This window comes from Erythrolamprus reginae, chromosome 3, assembly GCF_031021105.1.
Source record: "Erythrolamprus reginae isolate rEryReg1 chromosome 3, rEryReg1.hap1, whole genome shotgun sequence".
NCBI lineage: Eukaryota > Metazoa > Chordata > Lepidosauria > Squamata > Dipsadidae > Erythrolamprus > Erythrolamprus reginae.
Window position 1 is genome coordinate 130,632,346 of NC_091952.1, and position 12,053 is coordinate 130,644,398.

The window sequence follows — 12,053 nt, forward strand, 5'->3', positions numbered from 1 at the left end:
CACGCGTGCCACAGCTGTGCCATAGGTTCATCATCACAGCTCCAGAGGCGGCACACGGAGTCATATCTGCCAGTACGCAAGCCGTTGCTCTAGCTCAACTCCAGCTGATTTTTGACTCGCATGGAGACTCTGAGAGGGCGTTTTCAGCCTATCACAAGGCTTCCTGAGGGCGTGGGAAGCCGTTTTTGCATTTACCAGGGAAGCCTCTGGGGCCTGGGGAGAGTGAAAACAGGTCCACTGGGCCCTCAGGAAATTGGGAAATGGACCATTTCTGACCTCCGGAGGGCCTCGGGGGGGGGATGCAGGGGAGCCACTTGCATGCACAGAGAGTGGGGCATGTGGGGACATTGAATTATGGGTGTGGGCACACACTTTTGGCGCCTGAGGGGGAAAAAAGTTCATCACTGTTCTAAAGTCTATATGTTATACTAGCAACACTGGCATTCATTGATTTGGAAATTGTTCTAGAAGGAGAATTTTGCTTCCATATCAATCCACATCTTGTAAGATCTGGAAGTCCTGCATACAAATAGGGAGAGAAAGTAATTTGGCCATGGTTTTTCCTTACAATAGTAAGCTTGCATTCTCAGTTTGCTCCATATCATGCTGCAGCCTACTTTTCCATTCTCACCATACTTTCTAAAATTCAGGACTTTTGTGACTGCCCAGTAGCTCCCTGCCTGAGAATGAACATTCTTCTCTTGCACTGTATTTTCCCTCCCTCTCTCCCTCCCCTTTGGCAACATAAATTTCTAGGCAGCACAGTCTCCCACCTTCTCATCTAGAGCTGCTTTCTACAGTGCAGACAAGACAATGAGTGGTGAAAAAAGGTCTCGGAGCTCTTCTAGGGAGAAGCACGGGAGAAGCAGAGAGAAGTCATCTCCAGGGAACAAAAAGGAGAAAATGGCACACAGGCCGAAAACCAGCAAAGAGAGGCCGCAATCCAATCAGAAGAAATTTAAAAAGGACACCAAAAGCACCCTTCAAGCAGGCAACCAAATCCATACTTCCACAGTGGTTGATGTGGATGATGTGGTGTCATTTGATGAAGAAATGGAAGTGATGGCCTTGCTTGAAAGCGAGAAGCAGGAGGAAGGTAAGGGAAGAAATCCGGTACAATACCAGTAAATCATCTCCTGGACAGGTCCATCTCCTGAAGAGAACCTAGTTTAAGAGATCTTAGATCTACAATTCTTAAAGTCAATACTATCTCTTATGAGCAAAAATGAACAAAGACAAGCAAACCAGTCTGGGTTGTTAAAAGCATTAGAAGATAGAAGGGAATTAAATGTTGTCTATCTCTTGCATGTTTTCTGATCTGGTAGATCTACTCTGTAAGTCATGTTTAATTAAAGACAACAGGATGATATAAATACATTGAATTTATCTGTCCTCTCCCTTGCAGATACCAACCAGCTCTGGGTAGTAGTAAAATGCAAAAGAACTACATTCTTGTAATAAACATCATCACTTCCTAGCTGCTTTGCGTTTTAAGATAACTTGACCAAAAGAAATCAACAAAGTTATTGCAAAGTTATTAAGAGGAGCATCCTCAAAGCAAACAGTTTACTGGGAAAATACAAAAGCTAGAAATTTGCGTCCCAGAGGCAACTATTAGTGCAGTATACAGCACAAGCAGAAATTCTGAACAGTAGTTTCAGTTAATGTGGAATTTAATCTGTGTTTAAAATCGGGCATGAATGAAGGATTCAGACTTCAAATTTATCTCAAATTCAAGTGTTATTTGATCTGTAATATGCTTCTTCCATTGAGAAGGCTTTGTGCAAAGCTTCTGGTTGGTAGATCTCAGCTTCTATTTTAATTTTTTTTTCTTGGAAACCTCAGGAAAATAGACATCAGTGAGACCTAGCTGTTAGACATTCAGTAGAGATTCAGAAGAAGCCTAATAATTAGGTTATTGGTGTTTTCTGACTTTGGTTGTATTTCCACAGATGTTTCGTTATTAAGGTAGGTAACATCATCAGCATATGGAAGAGTGTGGCAAGAGCCTTAGTGGCGCAGTAGTTAGAGTGCAGTTCTTGAAGCTACTTCTGCTGATCACCGTCTGCCAGCAGTTTGGCAGATCAAATCTAAGTAGGCTCAAGGTTGACTCTGTCTTCCATCTTTCCAAGGTCGGTAAAATAAGGACCCAGATTGTTGGGGCCAATATGCTTACTCTCTGTAAACTGCTTAGGGAGGGCTGTAAAACACTGTGAAGCGGTATATAAATCTAAATGCTATTACTATTGATGGTTGTTTATTTGTCTCTCTTATGTTACCAATCTGGGTTGGTTTTAAATATGAAAATAGGATTTACCTCAATGTTAATGGTTGATTTGTTAAAAGGCCAAGTTTCCAGGAATTCACTTCTGTCATTCTAAATCATTTAATATCAACAGGTTCCCTGCTGAAATTGTGGCTGGGGTGTTTTTTGTGTGTGTGTTTGTGTGTGCCTAATGAAGGGCTTAGATTAAGAAGATAGGGTCCTGGTAATCTGCTGTTAGTTTCTGTTTTCCAAAATAAATTTGGCTTAGCAGAGCAATAAACAAATATATCAAAATTCCACTCTGAAGAATCTACAAGCATCACTCTAAAAAAATTTCTCATATCGAACCATTTCACTGGTCCTTCTAACTCAGGTTCGTTTATGATTGGAACAGTTAAAATCAATGGTGGATTATGGCCAGTTCAGACCAGTTCTCATGTACCGGTAGTGGAAATTTCCACCCACTTGCTGAACTGGCAGTGATGGCTGGCTGTCCATACCCCCAAACAGGAAGTAATGCAGCCTTAATTAATAGTTTGACAGTAGTGACTGAATTATTTGTTTAGCAGAATGATGGTGTTCAGTGAAAAAACTGTTCTTGTGTCTAGTTTTGCTGGCAACAATGTAATGGTCTATAAGGGAATGACCTTGGCAGAACCATAGCATAGACCAGTGTTTCCCAGCCTTGGCCACTTGAAGATATTTGGACTTCAACTCCCAGAATTCCCCAGCCAGCATTCGCTGGCTCGGGAATTCTGGGAGTTGAAGTCCAAATATCTTCAAGTGGCCAAGGCTGGGAAACACTGGCATAGACAACAGTCAGACAAGCAGCAGCAGGGGTGAGTTCCACTTACCTTGGCCACCAGTTTGCATTGCGACATTTTGCATGTGTGCACATCCTCCACTCGCATACACACACATTCCCTCATGCAATTTGGCTTCTGTGCATGCTCAGCAGCTGGAATCCCCCGAAACACAGCTGAGGAGCTAATCAGCTGTGCTTTGGGCAAAGGAATAATGGTCAGTTTAAACCCAAGGGGCAGGCGGGAGGGCCCTTTTACAAGCAGAAAACAGGAAAGACTTTTGAAACAATGGAAAAATTCATGAAAAATTCCCAAAAAAAGATGGCAGCGCCCATGGACTGGCACCGACCGAACCAGATCCGTGACACCATTGTCACATCACCAGCGGATTGCTAACAATTTGGGCGATCTGATCCAAACCAGGAGCAATCCACCCCTGAACAGCAGCTGAATATGCAGAAGGAATGGGATGTGGCAAAGGTCTCAGAAGGTGAGGGAAGAAGATGTACTTTCAAGATAGCAAGATTTTGTTAATGTAGCATAGAGTTAGTATATCTGGATGTGCTTCTTATCTGGACTGCCTCCCAAGTCTAACAGTACATGGCAAATAGTTTCCTTGACATTTCATGTGCCACTAAATTCACCTTTTTAGGGAGAGAATAACAGAATGAAGAGATTGACTAGGGATCAGATAGAAGGAATAATCTCACCTCTGCTTGAAAAACCCAGGGGCTCCTTTTGTGATCACACTCACTACTGATCACCTGATTTTGCCTCCTAAGTAATAGGTAGGGATGCATAATTGAGTTTACATACCTTGAGACTGACATTGGGGTATTACGGGGAAATGCTAACAGCAAAGAAAGACCCAAAATATATGTTGGAAGTTTAATCTGTATTAGTCCCTATTTTCATCTGCAGATGAAATTTGAACATTCATTCATTCATTCATTTGTTGGATTTATATGCCGCCCCGCTCCAAGGACTCGAGGCAGTTACGTTATCCTAGTTCAATTTCATCTTCCTATAGTCTCCTTTATTCCCAAAATAATGTGGGTCAGCATGTACATATTTCATATTGATTTTTTTTAATCTTACTTTTTTCCTCAATAACAAATGCAGGTTTAAAGAAACCAAGAGAATCTTATATCTTGTATCTGTTTTTCTGCAGGCTTAAAGTCTCCAGGCTTAGGCATCTGCGAGTGGCTTCTTGTCATCCTCTCACTCCTTCTCATCATAATCACATTTCCCATTTCCATCTGGTTTTGTATGAAGGTAAGAGTATTTCTAGAGATTGAAGTTGATAAATGTGAGAGACAGCAGTAAAGTCTGTTCATCCAAATGCTTTTGGATACAACAGCAAGCCAGACATTCAACTCGCACACAAAGAAAAAAACCCACAAATTCCACAATGTTATGTGATAAGGATATTTATTTTCAATATGTCTGCGGAGAGGGGTGGCATACAAATCCAATAAATTATTATTATTAATTATTATTATTATTATTATTTTATGTACAGATGGCAGAGGCAAATTTTAATTCCCACATTTTCTGATTTTATAAACCAAATATCAAGTCTTCACAATCTAAGAATTCTCTATAACTCTCAAACAGTGAGTCCTTTTTGTTTTTTTCACTGGATTCCTGAGATCCACAATGTAAAGTCAAAAGTTTATATATTTTCCACCTTCCACCTGTGTTAATTTTTTAAGTTTTATTGATCAGAGCAGCCAGATAAATTAAAATTTAACTATGTAATGTGATGTGATAATTGAACCTGATGTTGACCTGATAATCTTTCAAATCAATCAGAGTCCTCTCTGTTTAGGATGTGGACAGACTTGAGTGGCATGTATGGATTTGTACATTGCAGAAATAAGGCAACCACTTCACAAATGCATGACACAACGTAGGAGAACAAACCGGTCAGAACAAGATTCAGCTGTCCATCTGCAATTGTAAAGCAAAGGTTACACTTTTGAAGACAGCAAAGTTCACATTCTGGACACACACACACACACCTTTAACATCTCACTTTTAATAGTATAATGGTGAAGAACTGTAGCATCTGACTCACCTGGCCCTTAATCATGATCTTTTCTCTCTTAGTTAGAACAAAGATAGATAAACCTGCATATTAGTAGTAGAGATTAGGGCTAATCTGCTTTTCTGTCTCATACTTAGTGATAAAAATGTGACTGGGACATTCACCTTAGTCAGGGCTCATTTTTATCTTTACTTCAGAATAATTACTCTTATTCAATGGCACTATAATCCCATTTTACTGACAAGCTATTTATCTTCCCAACATATTTGACAGAATTACTCATTTGTACTAATTTACTTTTTTACATTTTCATGGCAATAATTTATTCCGTTAACTTTCATACCTGGGATCTTTACAAAAACTGAGTTGTCATGTTACAACTAAAATAAAACTACCCTAGTTTAGTCATCTCCTTCTGACTGAAAAATATCTACAAACCCCTCACATCCTGGACACAAATTGTTTCAACTCCCCTTGAGACATCGCTACTGAGCATTGCACACCAAAACTACTGAACACAGAGGGGGGGGGGTTCCATTCCCATCACTCTACTGAACACTTAATTTCTACAGTTCTGTCTTGTGTCTAGGTATATACACATGTAGTATGGATATATTATTTTTATCATTCTAATTTTTTCCACTGTCTCTATTGGAATCATTGTTATGATTATTATCCTTTGTATTATGATTATTATCGCTTTGCATGCACACTAAGAGCTTATGCACCAAAGACAAATTCCCTGTGTATCCAATCTTACTTAGCCAATAATTATTCTGTTCTGTTCTGTTCTGTTCTGTTCTGTTCCAGTCCAATCCCATTCCTATTCCTATTCCTATTCCATTTCATTATTATTCTACTCTACTCTGGCCAAGCTGGGTTAGGGGCAGGGAGGGCAAGGCAGCAGCGGAGAGCGCGGAATCCCCTCTCTCCAGCCTCTTCCCAAGGAGGCTAGTTGGGAGGGGAAAAAGCGGGATATTTTTCAAAGGGTGCGGGACGCAGGTCAAATGATGAAAAGTGTGACTGTCCCGCTAAAAGTGGGACGTCTGGTCACCTTATATTAGAGTGAAAACAATCTGTGATTCCCAAGTTTTCCTCTTCTGCTCTATTTTAAAACATAGAAAAATCCTTCTTCTTGCATATGACCATTGACCAGCCAACTTAAGAGCTACTATGTGCTACTTTAATTGCATGAAAATACATAGCTGTTGGGTAGGTACACACAGTATATAGGTAGGTAATGGACTATTCAACACTATCATACCCAGAAAAGCATATGGTAACAATGCTTGGTTATTGCAGAGAAAGATCATTAAACTCCATAAACCTCTGGAGTCCACGACCTCTGGGCCACAGGCCACTACTGGGTCATGGCCTGTTTAGGTACCTATATGCGCAACTCAATTAGCCAGAGCACCAGGCCAGTGCACATGCATGCAACTTGACTTACGTGAGCAGCCGGCCATTTCACATGCACAACTTGTACGAGTGACAGGACACCAAGCTGTAAAGATTGGGAGAGTCCTGATTTAAAGGAAGTCAGAAGTGGAGTTCCTTAGGGCAAGGGTCCCCGTGGCACACTACTGGGCCATGGCCCATTGGGAATTAGGATGTGCGAGTGTTAAGCTGGTGCATGAACTCACAGCTCTACTTATGTGATTGGTAGGCCGTCACACAAGCCTGCAGCTCCACCTGTAAAAGTGGTGGGCCAATTCCCCTCTCCTCCCCCGCTGGGCCACCAAGCCATAAAGGCTGGGGACTACTGCCATAAGTTGTTAAAACAGAAAAAAAGATTTGAGAGATTCCTCTCATCATTTTACATTTCCTCCAATTGGCATTGAGCAATCTATTAAAAGCTAAATTTTACTTCCATTTTTTTTTTCTTCCTCTCAAATTCTGTTACTCTTTTCCATTTTTTAATGACAGATTGTACGGGAATATGAGAGAGCCATTTTATTCCGATTTGGTCATATTCTTCAGGGAAAGCCAAGAGGGCCTGGTAAGTATACAAATATTATTAGATTTTTGCAGGACCACAAGTTAAATATAACACTGCTGTCTATGACATCTATATGGACTGAACTATTGGGGTCACAGATGTTGTAAAAGAAGGTACCAGTGTCAACCTTGTTGAGAAACAATGGCACAACTATGGTTGTATTAAAACACATAGTGAACATCATGTGAAGAAATCACCTTGCTAGTTCTGATTGTTGAATTACAGTATGTAATCAATAGGGTAGTGAATAAAATGGTACAATATTGGCAACTTTATTTGTGAAATGGTAGAAACTAAAACCATCTTTCTAGATGCTATAAAAAAAGTTTCCCTTGGAATTACAGAGTACTGTACAGTCCATTTCTGTAGAGTTTCAGTTACTGCGATTTTACATAACTTCTCTGCACTTTTCCTTTCAGTCTATTTTTCTTAGTCCCCTCATTTAAAAAAAAAGGTTTCCTTTTTGTGGTTAAATGTAATGGTTCCTAAGAGGTCAGTAAGAGGCGTACATAAGTGCACCAGGGTGCCTACCGTCCCCTGTCCTATTGTCTCTCCTATATCTCATATATCTTCTCTTCTATACCTATATCTTTTTCTGCTATTCTCACATAGTTATATTTCTCCTCTATTCCCCCTTTAATACATTCTACCTGATTATATTCTCTATAACCCTCATTGTGTATTATTGTGTATTGGACAAAACAAACAAACAAACAAATAAAGAAATAAGTATCCTCCAGGTAGTCCTTGTTTATGAATGATAATTGGGACCAGAATTCCTATGCTAAGTGATATTCTAAATACAACAGCATTAAGGTCACTTATCTTCTTTTGGCTTAATTACACATTTCACACTAGATCTGCCAATCTATGTGGCACTACATCAGCAACAGTTAGAAAGTGAGATTTTTTCCTAGGCATACTCATCAGCTAAAAATGCAAGAAGTTGCAATACTCAAGGACTTCAGCATGGAGTAAAAAAAGTTTGGAAACTGACAAAAATATATTAAAATGTTAAGGGAAAAATGTGATGGCCACTACTCCAATCCACCATTGTTTCTGTTCAAGATTTTTAAAAGCATTTCATAAACCTTCAGAAATTATTTGACAAAGATGTCTGCTGGACAAAAAGATTACAGTCATTTCTGCAAACCAAACCATTCCTATGACATGGTAAAATAGATTACTGGAAAATCTAGGAACCATGCAAATAACCCCTGGTTAAATAAGTAAATCATGATTTATTTAACTCAGATTTTTTAATCTGCATGGCAAACATAATCTGACATGTACTAGGTTCCAACAACACGTTTGGTTAAAATATAGTTGATAGTTTCTGTAGTATAAACATAGATAGCAAAATCTAGGAACCTTAACTCAAGTCAAATTGTGATAATAGTAACCCCTGGACCTCATTTTTATCTTTGCTTTCTTGTAAGGTTTGTTATAAAGTGGTTGCTGGGAGATTAATTCTGCTTTTCAGTCACTAGGTACAGAATCAGAAGGTTAGAGCAAGCCTTTTAATGGGAGCATTTTGGTTGCAACAACTTTTTATCCCTTTTTGGTTTTTCCACAATGCAGAAATATTTTTTTAACATTTGAGGGAAATGATTCCAATCTCTGTTAGGCCACTATTACTTTTATTTAAAGGGAAGGTGTGCATGGCCCCTCACCCCCAACATTTCTCCCTTAGACTATCCACAGTTGACCTCTCCAGGTTCCTAAGAGGTCAGTAAGGGGCGTACATAAGTGCACTAGTGTGCCTTTCGTCCCCTGTCCAATTGTCTCTCCTTATCTCATATATCATATATCTTTTCTTCCTTTCATATATCTTCTCCTCTATTTTTATATCTTTTATTCTGTCCTTTTCTTTATATATAATACTACATATCTATTCTCTTCAATATGTATTGTGTATTGGACTAAATAAATAAATAAACAAATAAATAAATAAATAAATAAACAAACAAACAAACAAACAAATAAATAAATAAATAATAAACTATAAAGGAAACTTTGATAGCAGCCTAAATGGCCACTATTTCTCGAATATGAGTTGACCTTAATTTGTGAAGCATTTGACTAATACATACATGGTTAGAATGAACCTGATGATAAGCCAATAATTTTTCTATATGTAAAGTCCCAATATGATGACCTGATAAAATGAGCATCAAAAAGTGTGCTCTTAATTCTTATCATGTAACTTCCATGCTGTTCTGTTTCTTCTAAAAGGCTTGTTTTTTCTGCTTCCCTGTCTGGATACTTACCACAAAATAGACATTCGTCTCAAAACTTTAGAGATTCCTTTATGTGAGGTAAGTGAATTTAGTTAAGGCTTATTCATCCTTTTCTAACTCATTTGCTGGAGAAAATCACATGGATTAATCAAGAAATGAGATAGTTGCCAAACAGATACACTATAGCTGTGATGGCAAATCTGTGCCACAGATGCCACAGGTGGCACATGGAGCCATACCTGAGGACATGTGAGGCATTGCCCTATATCAGCTCCAGCCTGCATGTGCACACTGACCCATCTGATTTTTGCCCTTTTGGAGGGTGGGGAATGCCATCTTTCATCCTCCCTAGGCTTCAGGAAAGTCTGGAAGCTTCAGTGAGCCTTGTGGCAGATGTGCACACTCTATTGCACGCGCCCCCTTTTGGCACACAAGCAAAAAAAAAAAGGTTCACCATCACCACACTATAGAAAAAAGTAGATTCTCCATTCCGAAGGATTTTCATGCTTTATAGCAAGTTACATAGATTCTCTAGTGATTACACTTTTTGATGACATTTGGCAAGGTAGGATGGGGTACTGTAACCATCTTGATTTCTCAACAGTTTTGAGTACCTTCTACCATGGTATTCTTATGGACAGACTGGGGGATTAAGTATGGGTGGCATTATGTTGCAATGGTTCTCCTTCCTTAGTGGTCAGTTCCAGTCAGTGTTAACAGAGAAAGCGAAGTTGTGTCCACACCTCCTTTCTTGTTGAGTGTCACAGAGTTCCATGCTCCTGTCTCTGCTTTTTAATTTCTACATGAAATTGATGGGTGAAGTTTGGGTCTAGTATTAACTGTATGCGGGTGATACTCAATTGGACCTCAACCTTTGCTTGTCCAATGTCAATGTCCTAACCCAATGCCTGGATATTGTTCAGGTCTGGATTAAATGGATGAACCCCTGGATCTCTTTGGTCTTAGATGAAGTGGCACTTCTCCATTTGAGACCGGTGCATAACTTGGGAACCCCTCATAGTCTCACAACTACTGCTCCAAGACCAGGTGGCATCCTTTGACTAGGATGATCTTTGCTCAAGTCCATTTTGTGTGCTTTAGTCCTAGAATGGGAAGCCCTTCCGACTGTCACTTATGTTTTGGTTGCCTCATAATGGAATGTTGCAATTTGACCGCTCTTGAAGATCACCTGAAAGCTACAACTAGTCCAAAAATGCTACAGTGATGGCCACACTTGATACACCCTTGTGCATTAATGATTCACAACCTGCATTGGTTGCCAGTCTGCTACTGGGTGCAATAGAAGGCATTCATTGTCACCTGTAAGGATTTTCATGGCATAAGACCTGTTTCTTTGAGGGACCATCTGTCTCCATGATTCTGCCAGACCAGTGAGATTCAACTCCTACCCTGCAAGAGTTTGACAGATCTTTGAAAATGTGTCTGAGCAGTCTTTCCTATGACTGTGATTCCTACTGAACCAGACTGAGAGACTATTTAAAGGTTCACCCCTTTGCAGTGTTATGGCTTAATTAGCTGAGTAGGGTGGGACACTTTGAGTCTGGAATGTTTTTTTTAATTTTTAAAAACAGATTTTTATTTTCTCAACATATCAATTATAACATTCCAACACATATACCATTAGTTCACATTATAATATAAACATATATCCAAACAAACCTTAATTTAATACAATTTTAAATCCTATTGCTATTATCAATCAGCTTGCTTGGCTTCTCACTTTTCACTCTCCCTCTCTCTCAGCTACATCCTAACACCTTCTCTACCCCTTACTACCTTCTCCTCCTCTCCTCCTCCTCCTTTCCTCCTTCTCTCTCAATCTACTTCCCTTCTTCTTTCTGTATCCTCCCAAGTGATGTAATTCTGTTATATCAATTGTCAACTGGAACAGACTGATACTTCCTATATTTCTTAACTTTATATTTAAATTTCTAAAAATAGCTTCTTATTTTAGGTACATGCTGCCTCCTAAACTAATTACATCATCTGGGTTGCTCAAATTGTTCCAATTCTTTTTATTTCTTTTATCCTCAATTACATAAATATTATGTATACTTCCCCTCTAAACAAACATAAAAATTCCCTCACACTTTACAAATACACATGCCACGCAGATGTTATTAATCTATCTTGTGAGATTCTTATAATCTTTATCAGCTCAGATACTACAATAATAACATTGGCTAATTTTTGAATGTCCTGGATTTCCAATTTCTTTCCAGTGACTGACAAAATTACTACCATACTTAATCATAATCTGATTACATTTGAGACTGACCATAATGCCTTCTATTTATTGTAGGTGATCACCAATGATATGGCTGTTTTAGAATTAAATACTGTATGCTACTATCGAATGGAGAATGTTACTCTGCTGATGACCACCCTCGCTAATCGTTCTAATGCAGTTCAGATGCTGGTACAGACTATCACAAAGCGCTTGCTGGCACATTGGACTTTCATTGACATTCTGATGGAGAGAAAGAGCATCAGCCAGGAGATAAAGGTGAGCAAGATGAGGATTTTGTGATAATTCTGCACTATGGGCAAAACCATCACAAATGTTTATATTGTAATCAGTAAATTGGCATTGATAAAATAATGCTCTCTTGTTATTGGACAGTTTCTCTTTCTTAAAAGATATTTCAAAAGATGAAAATTAGTAAGAATTAAA

The 12,053-nt window shown here is 39.0% G+C and overlaps 1 protein-coding gene across 1 annotated transcript in view; it reads left to right on the plus strand.

Moving 5' to 3' along the window:
* The first annotated feature begins 813 nt into the window (after positions 1–813).
* The window catches only part of NPHS2 (NPHS2 stomatin family member, podocin), a 17,271-nt gene continuing 6,031 nt past the window's right edge, over positions 814–12,053 (plus strand). Inside the window, exons 1-5 of the mRNA XM_070746660.1 lie at positions 814–1,096; positions 4,241–4,344; positions 7,046–7,118; positions 9,354–9,436; positions 11,682–11,885. Coding sequence (XP_070602761.1) covers positions 814–1,096; positions 4,241–4,344; positions 7,046–7,118; positions 9,354–9,436; positions 11,682–11,885 — 747 coding nt within the window. The remainder of the gene's footprint in view (positions 1,097–4,240; positions 4,345–7,045; positions 7,119–9,353; positions 9,437–11,681; positions 11,886–12,053) is intronic.